At 37.7% G+C, this 23,085-nt stretch overlaps 1 protein-coding gene across 1 annotated transcript in view; it reads left to right on the top strand.

Moving 5' to 3' along the window:
- Positions 1-21,854, top strand: part of LOC308638622 (zinc finger protein 69-like) — a gene marked incomplete at its 5' end in the record, with an annotated part of 72,498 nt that extends 50,644 nt beyond the window's left edge. The window contains 3 exons of the mRNA XM_081276242.1: positions 7,501-7,627; positions 7,808-7,868; positions 21,044-21,854. Of these exons, the coding sequence (XP_081132368.1) occupies positions 7,501-7,627; positions 7,808-7,868; positions 21,044-21,107 (252 nt within the window). The 3' untranslated portion in view covers positions 21,108-21,854. The remainder of the gene's footprint in view (positions 1-7,500; positions 7,628-7,807; positions 7,869-21,043) is intronic.
- Between the last annotated feature and the right edge of the window lie 1,231 nt (positions 21,855-23,085).

Below are 23,085 nucleotides of genomic sequence, written 5' to 3'. Positions count from 1 at the left end.
AACAGCTGATATCCAGAACCCCAGTTTGGCTACCCTTACATCTTTGACAGAACCAGGATCCTTTTTTCAATATCTATTTTATTATTGCCCTCCCACATCATGAAGTTCTATTTTGTTTTTTGAGCTCATACAGACCTAGGTTAATGTTTTGCTGATCAGTTCTATTTTTTGACTATAGAGTTTTTAAACATTGCAATGGAGATTTCACCTGTAAAAAGTTATAAGGCCTTTACTATTATGTTATGTGTTGTGTGCACACTTGTGTTTTATGTTGTATGTTTGTATGTACATATGTCCATATATCATATATGATGAGCGCTCATGAAAAAATGGATCCAAATATTTTTTTTTCACGTGATTTAAATGGTTTATTTTAAATTGGGTAAACAACTGTTGAGGATTGTTTTAATATGTGAACAAAAAAGGAGCTTAACAGATTTGTTTGTTGACTTTCACCTTTCCTTTTCTTTATATTTAATAATTCTCTTCAAGATAATGTAAATTGTTAAGAAAATTGTTTTCTTTTAGTGCCTTCTGGAATGTTACATAATTTTTTCTTTAGCCATTATTGCCAGAATTCCTATCTTCATCCCAGTGCCGGTGAATACAATGTAAATTGTTAAGAAAATTGTTTTCTTTGAGTGCCTTCTGGAATGTTACATAATTTTTTCTTTAGCCATTATTGCCAGAATTCCTATCTTCATCCCAGTGCCAGTGAAGACAAAGATAAAACCAATCTACAGCTTCTGCAATAGCCATCACTGAGTTGGTTGCAGAAGTTGCGTGGACTATGTATCACTTGTATGCATTGTGAACTCACCTGTATGCATTGTGAACTATCTGTTGGTGCAGTGACTTGTGGTAGCGTTGGGGTATTTTTGCTGATGATGTCTTCGGTGGTACAATTTTTCCAAAAGGAGCCGTCAATTGGCTTGGTGTATCTTCCTCCCTTCTGCTTGTCATGATCGTTCAGCTAAAATTTGGGGGCCAACAGAGGTGAGGCAAAGAACCTTACCCCCCTCCCCCCCGCTGGTACAAAGACCTCTCCACAGGTGTGGCAGTATATTGGACCGGTATTCAGTGACAGGTAAGATCCAATTGCAATGGTACCACCCTAAGATAACGGGTAAGGACCATATGTACTATTGGACAACCTAAGGCAGGCACGGTCCCTAAGCCACATGCTTGTTGTTTAAACAGAGAGGGGGAGATGTTGAGAGCCACAGCTGAAGGAGCCCCAGCAAACTTCCAGCTGCCGGCTGATGATTGGCTCACAGCAGCCCCAGCAACTTCTATCTGATTGGCTCCTCTGCGGTAATGCTCATTGGGCCGTTTCCCTGCCCTTTCAGACTACGGAGCTGCTCATTGGGGGATTTTTTGGCTCGGCCCACATGACTGCGCCAATCGGCCTCAAGAGCAGGAGGAGTGGGGAATGTTGAGAGGCTTGTGGGAAGCTGGTGGTGGCAGTTGGGCTCTGAAGGTTTTTCCTGAGGAGCTTTTTTGTTTGGCGTGTGTGGTTCTAAAAATGAAGTTTGTTTCCTTTGACAAGTGGCTCCTGAATTGTGCCCAGCCAGACTGCAGCAACCTACCTGTGGTTAATTTAGGTTTACCTTGCTCTTCTTTCTCTGGTTTTCTGAAGCGGCAGTTTCATTGGTTGCTTTTAGCTGTTCTTTTCTGAAATGTGTGTTTGATGACTTAGATACCAATACAGTGCCACCTCTGGTGTTCTCTATGAATTTCCTATGATGGACTTTTATATTTTTTTCTTTCAAAATGGTCACCTTTTCTCTTGAGTCACCTCTTTGTCCTGTGTCTGTTCAGAGCCCTGTGTTTCATGTCCCCTTCCCTGGAGGCCTTTCAGCTTCTTCTGATCTGATTTCTGCTTTAGCTCTTATGTTCTTTGAGCATACATGGGATTTCACTGGTGGTGCACTCATAGGGGTGTGGTTTATGTCCTGTGGAGTGTTGCTGTGACCCTGAGACCTCAGTGTGCTTCCCGTTTGGTTGAAGGTCCATGAAGCCCTCCTGTCTGCATCATTGCCCTGACAGAGTTGGGCTGATGTCTCTGAGGGTAATTGTGGATTCTTCATTGTTTGGGGTGGTTCTGTATGGTTTCAGTCCTTGAGTATGCTTCTGTGTAAGTGGCAGGGACATTTTCTTTTTGTCTGTTCCTTCACTGTGCAGACATCATATCATGCTTACAGATGTGAATGGTGGCCTCTTTCACACGCAGACTGTGTGGGATAGTTCAGAATTCTGGGCTACAAACTTGTTGCTTTACCACACTCTGGAAGAGCTTCTGCCTTAGGTTTGTTTGCACCACCATTGCTACAGGCACGATGAATCTCTTTCACTACAGACAATCATTGCCTATGTGGCCCACCCTTGATCAAAATGTCCTTGAGCACAACATTGGTATGTGTCTCATGAATGTATATTATGGTAGTGAACCGGCTGCTGTTAAGAAGAGTTTGACAATCATTGGACATTCATTGTTGCTGTGAGACTTAGAAAAGTAGTGCCTGCTGTTTATTAAGAAGATTGTTTTGAGAGTTATAAGACTTTGTAAGGCTGTTGTTTGGACAAGGTGACTTTTTTTTTTTTAAAGAGAGAGAAGAGAATTTTTTTAATATTTATTTTTTTAGTTCTCGGCAGACACAACATCTTTGTTTGTATGTGGTGCTGAGGATCGAACCCGGGCCTCACGCATGCCAGGCGAGCGTGCTACTGCTTGAGCCACATCTCCAGCCCATGGTGACATTTTTAGGTCATTGAGTTCTTTCTTTCTTTTTTTTTCTCATTTTTTAAATTGGTTGTTCAAAACATTACAAAGCTCTTGACATATCGTATTTTATACATTAGATTCCAGTGTGTTATGAACTCCCATTTTTACCCCAATTATAGATTGCAGAATCACATCGGTTACACATCCACGTTTTTACATGATGCCATATTAGTGACTGCTGTATTCTGCTACCTTTCCTATCCTCTACTATCCCCCCTCCCATGCCCTCCCGTCTTCTCTCTCTACCCCATCTACTACAATTCATTTCTGTCCTTGTTTTTGTTTTCCCATTCCCATCACAACCTCTTATATGTAATTTTGTATAACAATGAGGGTCTCCTTCCATTTCCATGCAATTTCCCTTTTTTCTCCCTTTCCCTCCCACCTCATGTCTCTGTTTAATGTTAGTCTTTTCCTCCTGCTTTTCCTCCTGGTCTGTTCTTAGTTGCTCTCTTTATATCAAAGAAGACATTTGGCATTTGTTTTTTAGGGATTGGCTAGCTTCACTTAGCATAATTTGCTCTAATGCCATCCATTTCCCTGCAAATTCCATGATTTTGTCATTTTTTAGTGCTGTGTAATACTCCATTGTGTATAAATGCCACATTTTTTTTTATCCATTCATCTATTGAAGGGCATCAGGGTTGGTTCCAAAGTCTAGCTATTGTGAATTGTGCTGCTATGAACATCGATGTGGGAGTATCCCTGTAGTACGCACTTTTAAGGTCTTCAGGGAATAGTCGGAGAAGGGCAATAGCTGGGTCAAATGGTGGTTCCATTCCCAGCTTTCCCAGGAATCTCCATATAGCTTTCCAAATTGGCCACACCAATTTGCAGTCCCACCAGCAATGTATAAGAGTACCCCTTTCCCCACATCCTCGCCAGCACTTGTTGTTGTTTGACTTCCTAATGGCTGCCAATTTTACTGGAGTGAGATGGTATCTTAGGGTGGTTTTGATTTGCATTTCTCTGACTGCTAGAGATGGTGAGCATTTTTTCATGTACTTGTTGATTGACTGTATGTCCTCCTCTGAGAAGTGTCTGTTCAAGTCTTTGGCCCATTTGTTGATTGGGTTATTATTTTTTTTTGAGAGAGAGAAAGAGAAGAGTTTTGAGAGAGAGAGAGAGAATTTTATTTTAATATTTTATTTTTTTTTAGTTTTTGGCGGACAAAACATCTTTGTATGTGGTGCTGAGGATCGAACCCGGGCCGCACACATGCCAGGCGAGTGCGCTACCACTTGAGTCACATCCCCAGCCCGAGAGAAGAGTTTTAATATTTACTTATTTTAGTTCTCAGCAGACACAACATTTTTGTTTTGTATGTGGTGCTGAGGATCGAACCCGGACCGCATGCTCGCCAGGCGAGTGCGCTACCACTTGAGCCACATCCCCAGCCCTTGTTTGTTTTCTTATTGTTAATTTTTTTGAGTTTCCCAGCACCATTTGTTGAAGATGCTATCCTTCCTCCATTGCATGCTTTTAGCCCCCTTTATCAAATATAAGATAGTTGTAATTTTGTGGATTGGTCTCTGTTTTCTCTATTGTGTACCATTCGTCCACTCGCCTGTTTTGGTACCAGTACCATGCTGTTTTTGTTACTATTGCTCTGTAGTATAGTTCGAACTCTGGTATTGCTATACCACCTGACTCACACTGCCTGCTTAGAATTGCTTTTGCTATTCTGGGTCTTTTGTTTTTCCATATGAATTTCATAATTGCTTTATCTATTTCTACAAGAAATGCCCTTGGGATTTTGATTGGCATTGCATTGAACCTATAGAGAAATGTGGGTAATATTTCCATTTTGATGATGTTAGTTCTTCATATCCATGAACCGGGTACATTTTTCCATCTTCTAAGGTCTTCTTCTACTTCTCTCTTTAGGGTTCTGTAGTTTTCATTGTATAAATCTTTCACCTCTTTTCTTAGGTTGATTCCCAAGTATTTTTTTTTTTTTTTTGAGGATATTGTGAATGGGGTGGTTGTCCTCATTTCCATTTCAGAAGGTTTGGCGCTGATATACAGGAATGGCTTGGATTTATGCGTGTTGATTTTATATTTGCTGAATTCATTTATTAACTCTAGTAGTTTCTTTGTAGATCCTTTTGGGTCTGTTAGATATAGTATCATATCATCCAGAAATAGTGATAATTTAAGTTCTTTTTTTCTTATTTTTATGGCTTTAATTTCTTTCGTCTGTCTAATTGCTCTTGCCAGTGTATTTAGAACTATATTGAATAGAAGTGGTGATAGAGGGCATCCCTGTCTTGTTCCAGATGTTAGAGGGACTGCCTTCAGTTTTTCTCCATTCAGAATGATGCTACCCTGAGGTTTAGCATATATAGCTTTTACGATGTTGAGGTAAGATCCTGTTATCCCTAGTTTTTCTAGTATTTTGAACATAAAGGGATGTTGTACTTTGTCGAATGCTTTTTCTGCATCTATCGAGATGATCATATGTTTTTTTTAAGTCTATTGATGTGGTGAATAACATTTCTTGATTTCCATATATTGACCCAGCCTTGCATCCCAGGGATGAATCCTACTTGATCATGGTGCACAATTTTTTTGATATGCTTTTGTATTCGATTTGTCAGGATTTTATTGAGGATTTTTGCATCTATGTTCATTAGAGATATTGGTCTGTAGTTTTCTTTCTTTGAAGTATCTTTGTCTGGTTTCGGTATCAGGGTGATGTTGGTCTCATACAATGAATTTGGAAGATCTCCTTCTTTTTCTGTTTCTTGAAATAATTTGAAAAGTATTGGTATTAATTCTTCTTTGAAGGTTTTGTAAAAGTCTGCTGTATACCCATCCGGTCCTGGGCTTTTCTTGGTTGGTAGTCTTTTGATGGCTTCTTCTATTTCCTCTTTTGTCATTGGTCTGTTTAAATTGTGTGTATCTTCCTGACTCAATCTGGGCAAGTCATATGACTTAAGAAATTTATCGATATCTTCAGTATCTTCTATTTTATTGGAATATAGGTTTTCAAAATAATTTCTAATTATCTTCTGCATTTCTGTAGTATCTGTTGTGATATTGCCTTTTTCATCCCATATGTTGGTAATTTGAGTTCTCTCTCTTCTTCTCTTCGTTAGCATGGCTAAGGGTCTGTCAATCTTATTTATTTTTTCAAAGAACCAACTTTTAGTTTTATCAATTTTTTCAATGTTTTTTTTTGTTTCAATTTCATTGATTTCCATTCTGATTTTAATTCTTTCTTGCCTTCTGCTACATTTGCTGTTGTTTTGCTGTTCCTTTTCTAGGGTTTTGAGATGAAGTGTGAGTTCATTTATTTGTTGGTTTTTTCTTTTTTTGAGGAATGACCTCCAGGAAATGAATTTCCCTCTTAAAACTGCTTTCATTGTGTCCCATAGATTCCGATATGTTGTGTCTGTATTTCATTTGTTTCTAAGAATTTTTTGATTTCCTCCTTTATGTCTTCTGTAACCCATTGATCATTTAGTAACATATTGTTCATTTTCCAGGTGATGCAGGATTTTTCCTTCCTTCTTTTATCATTGATTTCCAGTTTCATTCCATTATGATCAGATAAGGTGCATTATATTATCTCCACCCCTTTATATTTACTAAGACTTGCCCTATGGCATAATATATGGTCTATCTTTGAGAAGGATCCATGTGCTGCTGAGAAGAATGTGTATCCATTTGATGATGTTTGATGTATTCTATATATGTCAGTTAAGTCTAGGTTATTAATTGTGTTATTGAGTTCTACAGTTTCTTTATTCAGCTTTTGTCTGGTGGATCTGTCCAAAGGAGAGAGCGGTGTGTTGAAGTCATTGATAATTATTGTGTTGTGGTCCATTTGACTCTTGAACTTGAGGAGAGTTTGTTTTATGAATGTTGCAGCACCATTGTTTGGTGCATACTTATTGATAATTGTTATGTCTTGTTGGTGGATGGTTCCTTTTAACAGTATATATTGGCCTTCTTTATCCCTTTTGATTAACTTAGGTTTGAAGTTGATTTTATTTGATATGAGTATGGCCACTCCTGCTTGCTTCCGAGGACCATGTGAGTGGTATGATTTTTCCCAGCCTTTCACTTTCAACCTGTGTATGTCTTTTCCTATCATATGAGTCTCCTGAAGGCAGCATATTCTTGGATTCATTTTTTAAATCTGGGTTACTAGCCTTTGTCTCTTGATTGGTGAATTTAAGCCATTAATTTTTAAGGTTACTATTGATATATTGTTTGTACTTTCAGACATGCTTATTTATGTATTTATTTTAATATGGCTCGTATTTCCTTTTTGGTTATATTTTTTGTTCTTCCCTTTACTGGGTTACCTCCCAATGTTAGTTTTGGGTGCTGTTTTTCAATTCCTCTTCTTGTAGTGTTTTGCTCAGAATGACTTGCAGTGCTGGTTTTCTGGCTGCAAATTCTTTTAACTTTTGTTTATTGTGAAATATTTTAATTTCATTGTCAAATCTGAAGCTTAATTTTGCTGAATACAGTAGTGTTGGTTGGAATTGATTATTTTTCAGTGTTTGAAATACGTTGTTCCAGGATCTTCTTGCTTCCAACGTCTGTGATGAAAAATCAGCCGTTAACCTAATTGGTTTACCCCTGAATGTAATCTGCCTTCTTTCTCTCGTAGCTTTTAATATTCTGTCCTTGTTCTGTATGTTGGATATCTTCATAATTATGTGTCTTGGAGTTGTATATACATTTGTGGTATACTTCAGATCTCAGTGACCTTTGAGGATGTGGCTGTGAACTTCACCAAGGAGGAGTGGGCTTTTCTGGATGCTTCCCAGAAGAACCTTTACAGAGATGTGATGCTGGAAGTCCTCAGAAACCTGGCTTCTATAGGTAACAATGATGGTTTTAAGATTAATCAAATCGAGAACTCATGTTTATTTTGGTCATTTATGTAGAAGGTGAAAAGGAAATCAGTTGATGAATTATTGAAGCATAAATGGCACCTACAATTTGGCAAAGCATTTCTAGCTCCTAAATATTCATAAAGATTGTTATGTTGTCTCATTTTAGGAAACAAGTGGGAAGACAAGACCACTGAAGATCAGATTGAAAACTCTGGAAGCAACCTAAGGTAACTGTACTCACAAGAGGAATTCGTGAGGGAATCTGAGAACTGTCATATAATTTTTAAAGTAAACCAACCGAAGAAGTATGCATAATTGGAAATGTATTTATTCTTATAATATTTTTTACCAGAAATACATACTTATCTGTAACAGGTATTCAGTCTTTTCAAAGTATTTGACATGCAAAAAGTACTATGAAATTGCATATGTGAATATGACTATGTGAATAATAGCCATGGAGAAGCTGTGTTACAAAGGATTGTTTCCTTTCAATCTCTTTATTTTCAGGGAACTTTAACAAGTCAGAAAATCTAGCCTTCACATGATGTTGGTAGAAATGTAAAGACCTATAAATAAATAGAAAACTGTGAATGAGTTAGATATCAATTATGTGCTGGTCACTTCTTCTTCAAAGAAGTCCTATGGTAAACTTGAAACTTTCCTCACAGAATAGTGTGGGGAAACCTTCAAATTGATTCCAATTCTTAATCAAACAAAGACAAATTTTAATAGATTAAATCCATGTGACTTCATTATGTGTGCAAAAGATTTCATATGTCCTTCATTCCTTCATAGGCACATCACATCTCACTCTGGACACAAATACTATAAGCATGAAGAATGTGAAGAGAATCCATGTGCATTTAAACAATATAGGAAATCTCTGGTTTCTCTCAGAAGTGTTCACACACAAATGTTGTTACAAACTGGAGATAGACCATGTGAAAGTACAGTATGTGGGAAAGTCATCAGTTGTTCCAATGACATTCAAAGACATGAAGAAACTCATCCTGGGTGGCAACCCTATGAATGTCAACAATGTGGTGAAGCCTCTTCTTCTCTCCCAGGTGTTCAAAGACACATGATAACACACAGTGGAGGTAAACCTTTTCAATGTGAGGTATGTGGGAAAGCCTTTCATTTCTCCTCTTTATTTAGAAGACATGAAAGAACTCATTCTGGAGAGAAACTCTATGAATGTAAACAAGATGGTCGAACCTTTATTTCACACACAAGTCTTCAAAAGCACAGGATCACACACACAGGGAATGCACATTTCAAATGTAAGGTATGTGGGAAAGACTTTGCTTATCCCAGATTACTTAGAATACATCGGAAAACACATACTGGAGAGAAGCCCTATGAATGTAAGCAGTGTGGCAAAGCCTTTGGTAGATCTGGTGACCTTCACATACATGAAAGAACTCACACTGGAGAGAAGCCCTATGAATGTAAACAGTGTGGCAAAGCCTTTGCTAGATCTGGTGACCTTCACACACATGAAAGAACTCACACTGGAGAGAAGCCCTATGAATGTAAGCAGTGTGGCAAAGCCTTTGCTAGATCTGGTGACCTTCACATACATGAAAGAACTCACACTGGAGAGAAACCCTATGAATGTAAGCAGTGTAGCAAAGCCTTTGCTACATCCTCTCAGCTTCATAAACATGGAAGAATACATACTGGAGAGAAGCCCTATGAATGCAAACAATGTGGAAAAGCCTTTGCTGCATCCTATAAGCTTAAGAGCCATGAAAGAACACACACTGGAGAGAAGCCCTATGAATGTCAACAATGTGGAAAAGCCTTTACTGCTTCCTCTTACCTTCAGATACGTGAACGAACTGATACTGGAGAGAAGCCCTATGAATGTAAGCAGTGTGGCAAAGCCTTTGCTACATCCAGTCAACTTCAAATACATGGAAGAGTGCATACTGGAGAGAAGCCCTATGAATGTAAGCAGTGTGGCAAAGCCTTTGCTACATCCAGTCAACTTCAAATACATGGAAGAGTGCATACTGGAGAGAAGCCCTATGAATGTAAGCAGTGTGGCAAAGCCTTTGCTAGATCTGGTGACCTTCACATACATGAAAGAACTCATACTGGAGAGAAGCCCTATGAATGTAAGTGGTGTGGGAAAGCCTTCACTCAGTCCTCTCACCTTCACTCACATGAACAAACTCATACTGGAGAGAAGCCCTATGAATGTAAGCAGTGTGGAAAAACCTTTGCTAGATCTAGTCACCTTCAGATTCATGGAATAACACACTGGAGAGAAGCCCTATGAATGTAAGCAGTGTGGAAAAGCCTTTGCTAGAACTAGTCACCTTCAGATTCATGGAAGAACACACACTGGAGAGAAGCTGTATGAATGTAAGCAGTGTGGAAAAGCCTTTGCTACATCTAATTGCCTTCAGATTCATGGAAGAACACATACTAGAAAGAAACCCTTTGGATGTCAACAATGTGGAAAAACATTTGCTTCATCCCGTCATCTTCGCATACATGGAAGAATGCATACCGGAGAAAAGCCCTATGAATGTGAACAATGTGGAAAAGCCTTTACTGCTGCCTATAACCTTCAGATACATAAATGAACTCATACTGGAGAGAGGCCCTATGAATGTAAGCAGTGTGGGAAAGCCTTCATTCAGTCCTCTCACCTTCACTCACATGAACAAACTCATACTGGAGAGAAGCCCTACGAATGTAAGCAGTGACCTTCACAGACACGGAAGAATGTATACTGGAGAAAAGCCCAATGAATGTCAACAATGTGGAGAAGCCTTTGGCACATCTTGTCTGCTTCACACATGTGAAAGAACACATACTGCATAGAAATCGTAAGCATGAAAACAATTGGCAAACTCTTCTGTTATTACTGTTTCACTCATATACATGTAGGAAGTTTACTGGAGAAAAATCCTTTGAATGTGAAATATGGTAAATCAATATTTCATGTCATCCTCAAAGACAAGTGAGGCTCACACTGCTGAAAATGTGTGTGTGTGTGTGTATGTGTGTATGTGTGAGATAGAGAGAGATCAATCAATCCATCCATCCACTGGGGATTTAGTCTGGTGGTGCTCTACACTGAGCTACATTCCAGTTCCTTTTTACTTTTTATTTTGAGACAGGGACTTGCTGAGTTTCTTAGGGTCTTCCTAAGGTGCTGAGGCTAGCCTCCAACATTGATTCTTCAGAATCAGCCTCTCGAGTCTCAGGAATTAAAGGCATACACCACCACATCCAGCCCATCTTTTCATTTTTTTTAAAAAATTATATATATACTAATTTTTTTTTGTCCTAAGAATGAAACCCAGTGCCTCCCACAAGCTAGGCACATTGTCAACCACTGAGCCACAACCTTAACTCAAGGGTTGTGATTTGAAAGGTGGCGTCCCTGGATAACAAGGAGTAAAGAACTCAGTGAGACCCTGTCTCTAAGAAGTAACTCAAATAATAAATAAAAAAGAAGACTGGGAGTTGGCTGAGTGGTTGAGTGCCACTGAGTTCAATTCCCAGTATCCCCAAGAAAAATGCATTAGAAACCAAGTTTTAATAAACCGTATGATGGGTGGATGGGCTTGTCCATTATATTGTTTTCTTCTTTGGATTCTCAGGCATGGTTCATTAATTCAGGAACTCTGTAAAATTCACCAATTCAATAAAAATCAAGTGTATGGTTTAAAAAGTAATAATATAGCAAGGTCCATAAGGAGCAGCTTCCTGCTCTGGGAACCCTCTGTAATTGGTAGTCATCACAAGTGGCCATAATGTCCTTATCATAAAGAGTTTGTGAAAGCTTTTATTGTGCAGGAGTCTATGAAGGTGCTAAACGTGTCTGTGTTTTCAGAGCCTTTTGATGGAGGAATTCCATATGGAGGTCTCTGATTTATAGATGATGTCATTGGGGAGCTCAAGTGAAACTGATAAGTGAAGAACACATTGCCACATGGTCCAGGGCAGCCTAAAAGGTGTCAGATTTTCTTGTCTTCAAGGAGTGTGTCAAGCAACCTTGGAGGAGGATGTCAGCAATTTACGATGTGCTCCTGCAAAAACCTGATGCTGTGATTCTCTGCTCAGGTCATTTGTGAAAAGCTCATGAGTAGTCTAAAAATTTATTTGGTCCTGTTAGTGATAAGGACAATTTGCATTAGAATGCTATTGAAAGAGAGAAAACAGAAAATATTAGCCAATTCTGAGGCCAAAATATATACCAGTCGTTGATCAGATAGGATTCGTAATTTTCATTATGTTTGGTATTGGGTATGGATACCTACAGACTGGACCAGATCATCAAAGTAGCAGTAATCTACCCAAGGCAAATGCTGAGATAGAGAATATCTGCGTTTCTGTAGTTGGTGTTTTATTTTTTCCTCTGTGATTATCAGTGACTGTGTTTAAACATTTCAGGATGCCCAGTTAGAACTCTGATTTTTCCATATTTCATGAATTAGAAAATGTTAGACTATTAAATATTCTGAGGAGCACATCAGATTTTATAGGAATTTTTAGTTTCCATATACCTTGTTTTAACATATCAAAAAACATGAAGTGATTTAATTAGAGATTGATGGTGTTTATTTATTTTTGCTACTGGGGATTTCTGTGACAAATGGCCAAACTAGGAGGTTCTGGCCAGGTTTGATGGGAAATTGGAAGAAATAGAGTCACACATGCAGAAGATACAACATCTGGGATCGGGTGGAGCACTGTTCTATGATGGAGCAGCAGGTCTAAAGAATTATGCCAGGGGGGCTGGAAATGTGGCTCAAGTGGTAGCCCGCTCACCTCACATTCATGGGGCCCTACGTTTGATCCTCAGCACCACATATAAATAAAATACAAGATGTTGTATCCACCAAAACCTAAAAATATAAATGGACAAATGTTGAAAATTATCTCTCTCTAAAAGAAAAGAAAAAAATAATTACCCTAGCAATCTTTATTGTATATCTTTAATTGATCATATTAAAGACTATGCAAGCATTATTCTTTGTATTTATGAAAGTTACACAGTTAGGAACAGTATGCAGCTATTTCCTCCGTTACATTCTATAGTTGGAATGTGCAATGTTATAGCAGTGTGCAGCTCTCAAGAAAGTCCATCCTTTAAAGTTACTTTAAAGCACCCTTTAAAGCAGCGGAACTGGTGAAACATTGTGGTTGATTTAGCAAGGAACTTTGTGCCTGAGAATGAGGTCAAAGCTGAAAAGTCTCCCACAACAGAGTCTCCCCCATGGAGAGCATTGCCATAGCAACCAGGCATCCTATACTTTTGCATAGAAACTTTTCCAGTCACCAAGCATGTCCCTGCCATGACGTCATTAGAGACCTCCATCTCAGACACTTGTCTCCCAATCACTGTCACTGGTCTCCACAGGGGATTGACCCAAGGCTGCTTTACCACTGAGCTACACCCTCACCAAGGCCCCCCTCTTTTTTCTTTCTTGAGACAGTGGTGGACTCTTGTTCAGGCTGCTCTCACAGTCATCTAAACCTGGAGCAATGTGGTCTCTGAACCGTTACCCCAATGGCAGTCCCATTTGCTGGGAACTCAGCTGAAGTGGTTCAATTAGAGTAATAACTTTGGAATTCTATAGGATGTGACTACTGTTTCCAACCCATTCTACCAGGCCTGGTAGAAATTTGCAAGTCCATTTCTATGTCTCCAGATCATAAGAAAAAATACTTTGTTTCAAATTTTCACAGATGGACCAATACCACACAGACCCTAAGTACTTGGTAATGAGGGTAGGGATTATGGGAAACTTGTTGGAATTGTGTGGATCCATCCTGCCTTCTGATTTGTCTTCTCTGTTTTCTCTCTCACTCATTATAGTACAAGGGGTTCTTAACCACTAAGCCACATCCCCAGACCCTCTTTCATCCCCATGACAGTAGAATGCACATATATACACTTTGGTATATCATAATTGGATGGGATATCATTTCTCATTTTTCTGAGTGTCCATGTTGCAGAATCATATTGGTCATGTAGTCAAATATATACATACAGTAATGATGTCTGTTTCAATCTACTACTATCTTTCCTATTCCCACATCCCTCTCCCCTCCCTCCCATCACTTCCCTCAACCTAATGTAAGGTAAAGCGATTCTGCCCCAGTGCCCCCTCCCTCCTGAATTAGCATCAGCATAGTAGGGAAAACATTTGTCTTTGGTTTTGCGAGACTGGCTTATTTCACTTAGCATGATATTCTCCAACTCCAACCATTTACTAGAAAATGCCATAATTTTAGCCTACTTTCAACCTGACTAATATTCCATTGATTATATATACCACATTTTCTTTATCCATTCATCTTTCAAGAACCACCTAGGTTGGTCCATAGTCTAGCTATTGCAAATTGAGCTGCTATAAACATTGATGTGGCTGCTGAGGAGGTCATACATGTGAAAATATTTTTTAAAACAACAAGTTGCTGAGCAGGAGAAAATATTTTACATTACATGTTTAATTATCTATCATATTCAGAGTATAAAAGGAACTCTAGTGACTCCATAATAAAATGATCAACAAATTAAAAAATGAATTCCGAATTGTGAACCCCTCAGATATTTCTGCTACTCTTTATGGTGTTTTCTGAGAATGATTTTCAAAATGCTAATTGTTACTTTTTGCTCCCAGTCATCTGGAAGTTTCTAGAGAAAGTTTCTAGTCATCTGCACTAGGCCTAAGTTCCAGTAGTTTTGCTAACTCTGTTGCTGGAAGAATTGCTTCTCTCTCAAATCAATTATAGGTACCCAAGGGGAAAATTAAACAGACTACTGATAGACTCAATAATATTTGAGCACTTTCTGAGCCCTGACCTACTCTTGTTCACCCCAGTAATAATTCCAGGCCTTCCAGTTGTTTTCAGAAGTAGTTTCTCCATGTACTGAGCATCTAAAATTAGTGACTTCTGTTCCAGGGAGTATATCCTAAACATCCAATTTCTATAAGCAACAGAGACTGAGCATGTGCAAATATTCATACATTACAAATAGTTGGATTTGCATTGTTTGTAACTGCTTCAAAAAACTAAAATTTGCAGCAGTCCTGTTAAAAATGTGTTAGAAACCACAGATTCCTGTTTCAGCACAGAAAATTCAATACACTCTTCTTCTAGCTACTTGACACCCTGGAATATAACACACTTGCCTCAGAAATTTAATGCATCAAATGAAAACTTTCCTTCCCCCTATGCAGACTTGTCAGAATGCCTATGATAAAAATCTGAAAGATAGAGGCTGGGGTTCTGGCTCAGTTATAGAGTGCTTCCCTAGCACATGGGAGGCACTGTGTTCAAGCATCAGAAGCACATAAAAACAAATAAATAAAATAAAAGTTATTTGTCTATCTATGACTAGTAAATAAATAAGTAAAATATTTAGAAGTAAAAAATAAAAATCTGAAAGATAGTAGGTACTCCAGAGCATATGAGCATGGATATAAAGATTCACCTGTAAAAATGCTGGTGAGAATATAAATTGAATAAAGGTATTTTTGAAAATGGTATTAAGGTTCTTCAATAAGTTAAAATAAAAATGTCATATGATTCAGTAGTAGTAATTCTGGGTAAGTATCTAAAATAATTGGAGTCATTAGATCATAGAAGACTACATTTATATTTTCATTGTAGTAATTTTCACAGAACCTGGTAAAAGATCTGAAGTACCTTTAAGGTAAATGGTAGGTTGGGCATAGTGCCACATACCTGTATTCCCAGCAGCTTGGGAGGGTGAGACAGGAGAATCATGAATTTAGAGCCATTCTCAGCAACATATCAGCCAGGCACTAAGCAAATCATTGAGATCTTGTCTGTAAATAAAATATAAAAAAGGAGCTGGTGATGTAGCTCAGTGGTCGACTAGCTCTGATTTCAACACACAGCATAATAAATAAATAAATAGGCTCAACACATTGACCCTATGCTTTATCTTCCAAGAAGCAATTTACTTGCACCCTTTCTGGATTAACTGGACAGGATGTGTTACATTCTTTAACAAACTATTATCTGCAGGAGAAATGCAGTTTCAAAATAATTTTTGTAAGAGGAACACAAGTTACACTAAAGGGGAGACTTTTGTGATCTTGTTAAAGACCAGATTCTGGAACTCAGGGAAAGAAAGATAATTCTTACTAACCATAAATTCTGCAAGAGTTTATGATTAAGAATTCAATTATAAATCATGAACATGAGGCTAATTAACCTAAAGTTTTCATGGCACTGGATACTTGAGAGTTTGATATTGTCCTTCTGTCAGTCCAAAGTCAAGAAGTGTACCTGGGCAGGATTCTTTAGAATCTCTTTTTAGATCTCTAATAAAATTGGAGAGAAAGAGAGCCATGCTCTTCTCTTTACAGAGAGGACACATTCTCTCTGTTTAAAGTGTCACCTTTTTCTTTCTTCACATCACATCATTGTGTCTGCTTTTTTGTCATGTGAAATGCTCACAAAGAGAAAGAAAAATCTATAAACTGTCATCCAGTTCTGGGAGGAAAAATTAGAAATACTGCATCTATTAGAAATATAGCATAAAAATAGTTGATAAGGCAAAGAGGGAATGCTGGCATTAAAATTGTGAACAGAGCTGAGTGCAGTGGTGCACTCCTGTAATCCCAGGGTCCTGGAAGCCTGAAGCAGAAGGATCATGAGTTCAATGCCAACTTTAGCAAGGGAGAAGTGCTAAGCAAATCAGTGAAACCTCTTTCTTTAAATAAAATACAAAATACTGCTGGGGATTTGGCTCAAGGGTCGAGTGAGCCAATAAGTTCTAGAATGACTTGTTATCCAGTGACAATTAATTGACCCACTATAGGCTGGAACTCAAGATTCAATCACAAGTTCCACAGAAGTCATATGGAAAATAGCTGGTGTCTTATAGATAATGTGGTTAAGTTGTTCCTGCACCCTCTGTCTGATAGGGTCACAGCATGGGAGATGTCGTGGCAGAGCTACACCATTTGGAAACTGAAACCATGTGGAGGGTTAAATGTATTGTTTACGATACTCATAATATGGAAAATGGGGTATACATCAATCAATAATAAAAGTACATGTTGACTGAAATGGCAGGAAAATTCCCAAAATGAGACTAAAGATACAAATAAGGCATGCCTGGAGATGTGTTTTGATATCTCTCAGGATTCAAACAATAGTGTTATTCCTCCAAAATTTATGAAGAAAATCTTACAAATCTCAAGGTTCTTGAGAAAAACTTAACAATTTGCACTAAACCCCACATTCTTAATCTATAATCTGTGCAACATACATTTCCCTTCAGTAACAGGCCCACCTTTGCCTTACACAGGAATTTATGATCAAAATGGGAAACACATTGTAAATATTAATGGTAAATGGGTTGTGCTGAAGAGCCTGCTCTTTTGTTAAAGATTACAAAGACATACGAATAGTTGTATTTTGGAAAAGTATCAAAGAAACTCTTAAAGCAGTTAAATAGGTCATATGAAAAAGAAAATTACCTTTGGAATTAAAAATAGAATAATATAAAATTAATATACATTCATTTTAGAAGCACTTCAGAAAAGTGCTTTTAAGTAATAGGCTTTAACTACTTTAAGTGTTTTATTGGGACTTTCGAAGTAAGAAATCTTACCAATAATCATAAGTATATTTTTCAAGAGTGAAAGCTAAAGCAAAAATGCCCCTGAGATGACTAGATATCCACAAGAAGAAAAAATGTATTTGGATACGTACCTCACATCATGTACAAAAATAAAATTTAAAAAAGGATCAAAGTCCTTTGTGTAATAGCTAGAAGCATAAAAGTCATAAAAACAGTTGAGGAAATTTTCATTACTTTGGATGTGGTTATGACTGTATAATATTTGTATTTATTTTAATCACACCACTCAGATAGAATAATCCCCGTTTAAAAGTGGTATGATTTCATGTCAAAGTAAACATTAATGTTATGTGTAACTGAAATTCAAAAATAAAAAATAAAATTTAAAAATGTAGCTCAGGGGTAAAGCACCCCAGAGTTCAATTTCCAGTACCAACAAATAATTAATAAAGGAACAAAGACATTTCTCAATGTAATAGGCTTAATCTTGACTCTTTGACACTTCTGTGAGTTCGGTGAAAATGAGAACCATTTTCATGATAATTCATAATTTGTTAAAAAATATGCCCACAAAATTATAATATTTCTCTTTTTGTTGACTCAACGATACATTCATGACTACATGAAGAAGCGACAAGTATACAGATGTTATTTGGGGTCTGAAGGTAATTAGTTAATATTATTTCTTTTACAGCCCTTCAGCTAATATGATTCCACACAATGCTATGCATCATTTGGCTCTAGAGGAATAATCTTTACTCTTGATAAATTTCAATTTTATTTAAGTCTATATTAAGAAAAATGGATGTCCAGGTTTGACTTATACAAGGTAAATGTGGTTGGAGTTTTTCAGATAGAAGTCCCCATTGGGAACAGTGAAATTTTAAATATTATATACGGAAGGCTAGATGAAGTCTATCGTTTAAAAAAACATATTGGCTAAATTATAAATATATTTTTCTTTACCATTCACAAAATTTATTATGCCACATCATAAACCTCATATCTAAAATCCATATAGCATATAGAGTTTCCTCACAGTATGGTTACACTAGGCAGAAGATGATTGGCTTATGGATATTATCTTGCTTATGTAGATTGACAGGCACGCCCCACTCAAACCCTATAATAGTTGTGTACATTCCAAAAAGAAACTGAGCTACTGGACATTGACTTGAGGTTTGTCACAGCCAGTTATCACCAGCTCTCAGGACTGAGGTAGCCAAATAGCAGAGCAACAAATTGACCACACCAGTGACAGAAACTTATGCTAGACAGCAGATAAAAAACTCAAGTCAGCCAATTTTGCTGGACTTTAGTGACCAAGACTACATTTACCTTTATGGACAATTGTTGGAAAGATTATTAAAATAAATTTTTCCAAGGGTATTTGTATTACTGACAGACCTAAATAGCTCCTTAAATATGAGAGTGAAGAGAAAAAATGATAAATATCCTGTAGCCTATAAGAATACAACTTATTGCCTCATTAATTATTGCCAGCTAATATTTCAGAACTATAATACGCTGAAGTTACTATTCAGGCTTTAAAACAGGTGTATGTTTATTAACCAGACCTAACCAAACTGCTGGTCTCATAATCCCTAAAGTAACTACTTTAAATATTATTCCTTGCTTATTCAATTTTGGCCTTTGTGGCTATGTCTTACAACTTACAATGTATGGATTTTCTTAATGTTAGACTTAAATTGCATCCAACTTCCTTCATGGTCAGATAAGTGCTAATGGAAGGATGAGAACTAAGTAATGATGTTCTAGAAGACAATGTAATGAATAATGTGAGTGAGCCCTTTGCCATATGGTTTATGGAGAGGCCTAAATGCCATGGCAATGAAAATGTCTGTTACTATGGCCAAAAACAATGCATCCCAATAAAATTGGAAAAGATTAAAAATCTTCTGATGAGTGTTTGGCAAGGTAATAATAATCCAGATTATTGTGTTGACTGTAATGAAGATAATATGTTTTCTACTAATTCTTTTTGTGTTTCAATAGCAGATTGTGATGACCTTGGACCAAGAGCCAAGTGACTGAAAGAAATTTCCCAGTTGCATTCCTTTTTTTATATTAAGAAAGGGGGAATATGTGGGAGGCCAACCTTACAGGTGACTGAGTTACACTCCCCAGCTGGGTGCTGAGGTGCTCAGTCACAGAAATGGGTGTGTCTTGCTACAGCCCCATGGGTGAAGCTATGCTCACCTGTTCCCTTGTAATATAACCCCTTGCCCTGTTTAGGATAGAATCTTCCACGGAAGTGCCTTGTGTGTGTCCCCTCCTCTTACTGTGCCCTTGGGTGTGGCCTACCCAGGTGTCAGTCAACCTGCTGACAGTGGACATCATGAAGATAGACTCAGCCCCCTGAAACCTGACCCCTTGCCTCATTTGAATAGCTTCTCTTCAATAAAATGGGTCAGCGCGTGCTCTCTCTCTCTCTCTTTCTGCGGACCCTTAAGGTCAGAGGAGCTGTCACAGCAACCCCAAAGAAAAAGGTATTTGTGTCTCTTGTGTGGTTATTTCATGCAGCCCAGTTAGCCCAGTTTAACTAGAGTGACCCCTGAGCCTTTTAGTCACGAGAACAGAAACCCGGCACTCACCCATTATTGGTGGGACTGCAGATTGGTGCAACCACTCTGGAAAGCAGTATGGAGATTCCTTAGAAAACTTGAAATGGAACCACCATTTGACCCAGCTATGCCACTTCTCGATTTATATCCAAAGGACTTAAAGATCAGGACACTACAGTGACTCAGCCACAAAAATGTTTCTAGCAACTCAATTCACAATAGCTCAACTATGCAATCAGCCTAGTTGCCCCCCCCAACACACACACACATACACACACACGGAGATTGAGGAGGGAAAAAAATAAAAGTCTATTGGATTAGATAAAGGGAAATTATGGGAAGGGAGGGGAATGTTATAGGAAAGAGAGTAAACTGAATGGGACACATTTTTATGTTCATATATAACTACAGACCAGGGTAACTCCACATCATGTACAACTAAAAGACTGGGATCCTAATCAGAATAAGTTACACTGCATGTATGTATAATGTGTCCAAATATACTCTAGTGTCATGGAACACACAGAAATGCAAATAGTGAAATTACTCGAATTATCAGGGCAAAAAACAAGAGGGAATTTTGGGGATCTTGAGAGAGAAAAGATGTCTTAGAATCATACTGAAGGTACAATCAGAAACCACTTTTAAAAATTTTTTATTTTTTATTTTATTTTCTTGGTATGGAGGATTGAACCTATGGGCACTTAACCACTGATCCACATGCCCAGCTCTTCTTTATATTTTATTTAGAGACAGGGTCTCACACTGAGTTGCTTCAGGCCTCACTAAGTTGCCAAGGCTGGTTTGAAACTCGCCGTCCTCCTGCACCAGCCTCCTGAGCTGCTGGGATGACAGGCATGAACCACTACACCAGCAAGAACAGAAAATTTGATAAAGAGTACCTCATCAAATTGATAAGAATTTTCTCTTCAAACAGCATAAAGAATGTGAAAATAGTCTCTAGATTGAAGCATTCCAAAATCTATGCATACATCAATATAACATGATTTTACTAATGAATGTTTTCCAAAGGTTATTGATATGCCCTGTGCAAATACCCCCATCTCTGAAGTCTGGGGGAACTTAGAGTAGGTCTCCACTTGCTGCTCAGGTGACACAATCTGAGGCTAACAGGGACCCTAAGAACTCTGCAGCCGTGTGTTCCTGCAAGAGCCTGGCAGGGGGCACCCTTCCCACACACTCCACCCTTCTCCTGTAGGATTTTTTTAATTGGAAGAGGAATGATGGGGTCTGACTCTCATTCATGCTTTCCCTGCAAGTGAGGATACAGAACAACTCCAAAGCTGAAACCAAGCCTCTTGTGGACAAGACATCAGGAAGCTAGACTCAGTCCCCTGAAACCTGACCCCTGGCCTCATTTGAATGGCTTCTCCTCAATAAAAGGGTTCAGCCTGTGTGTGTGTGTGTGTGTGTGTGTGTGTGTGTGTGTGTGTATTTTCTGATCCTCCTACTGGATCAGATGGCTGTAACTCAGGGATGCATTTGCTCATTGCAGAAACAAAGCCATCCATGTTCCTGGGATGACCCCCCAAATCCTTCTTCTTTTTCCTGACTTTATAATTACAAGAAATAAATAAATGTATACACAAGGATCATCAGCTACATCGCGTTACGTCACATGCAGGCGTGCACTTCTAGTTAAAAACAAATTGAAATGGATCCAAAATATCTTAAGAACCAGGTGGTTACATAACGTTAATCAATTCTACTGTGTTAATTATAGGTTATGCCCTTATCTACAGAAATATCCAAGGACTTTAACTATATTTTCATTGATATCTCTTTTCTTTTTTTTAAAAAATATATTTTTTAAGTTGTTGATGAGCCTTTACTTTTTAAATTTATTTGTATGCAATGCCAAGAATTGAACCCAGTGCCTCATGCATGCCAGGCAAGCGGGCTACCACTGAGCCCCAACCCCAGCCCTCATTGATATTTCTTTTTATCAAGGTACAAAGATAATTATTTTTCAGAAATTATTTTCAGAAATTATTTCAAAGTGTAACCAGGAAAAATTCTAAAAGGAATTTCAACAGAGGAGAAGCAGATATTGGAGGTCCTAAGAAGAAGGAAATCATCTTTGGGTAAACCAAGATCTTTATATTTTAGATTTTTATGATAAAAATATTTTCCTAAATAGAAATATTTTATATTATTAATTAGACAGATAATATAGAAATGTAAAAAAAAAGATTTATATGTACTGGACTGACTAGAAGTTTTAACTGATTAATTCAAGGATATTTCAGGCTATTTCCCTGGTTTTATTCTCTATGCTGATACTGAGCTAATATTTCTGTTCATCTTTTGACTTGATAAAGACCTATTAAAATATTAAGTTTAATTCCTTTAAGCACGGTCTTTTTTGCCTAATGATTCTTATTGTTTAAGGCAAGGATTAATTTCGGTGAATACATTCACATTCTTCATTAAACACTAAATACATTAAACTGCTGACTTAGATTCTAATTTTTACAATTCTCCTTGGAGACTAAATTTGATTGATTCAAAGACTGTCCATTCTTGCATATTTTGTTTGTTGAATCATTTTGAGATCTGGGAATTTTATTAGGACTGAGGTTCTCTAAATTAAAGTTGTATGTCGAGGATTCCTTTTAAATTGTTAGGATGGATCAACTAGCATATAGATTGGGAAATTACAATAATCAATACAAGGTAAATCTGATTATTTAAATACTTGTACTACTATCCGTAACTTAAACTGATGATACTATGGCTTATGCCAAGTCTTTACTGAATTTTATTAAATAAAGAAAGGGGGAACACAGGACCCCAGAGGCACACACTAGATCTTACAAAATATTTATTTTTTTCTTAATTGTAATATTGAGAATCTCAGGACATATAGCTCAGTTGTTAGGGTGCTTTGCTCACATGCACAAGGCCCTGGGTTCAATCCCCAGCACCATCAAAAAAAAAAAAATTGAGACTGCTGCTGAATTTACTGAATCATGTTCATGGCTGCTGAATATGATTCAGTAAATTAAATAAGATTTGAAAAGATAGAATTTAAACCTGTCATCATGAAAATGACTGAAAAACCTGACACAGGAAGGTAAATCTTCCAACTGTAGAGTTTCCAACCATGGAGCTTCATGAACTTGTCAGGTAAGTAAAAATCAGGAAGAGACTTCTATGGACCCATTCCTCAGATCTATTTTTTTTTAAATTTGCTTTTTACTTGTAGATGGAAACAATCCCTTTATTCTGTTTATGTTC

The sequence above is a fragment of the Spermophilus citellus genome, assembly GCF_964194105.1.
Source record: "Spermophilus citellus genome assembly, chromosome: 19".
Classification (NCBI taxonomy): Eukaryota; Metazoa; Chordata; class Mammalia; order Rodentia; family Sciuridae; genus Spermophilus; species Spermophilus citellus.
The sequence above is the reverse complement of the archived record's forward strand: the minus strand, read 5'-3'. Positions and strand labels throughout refer to the sequence as shown.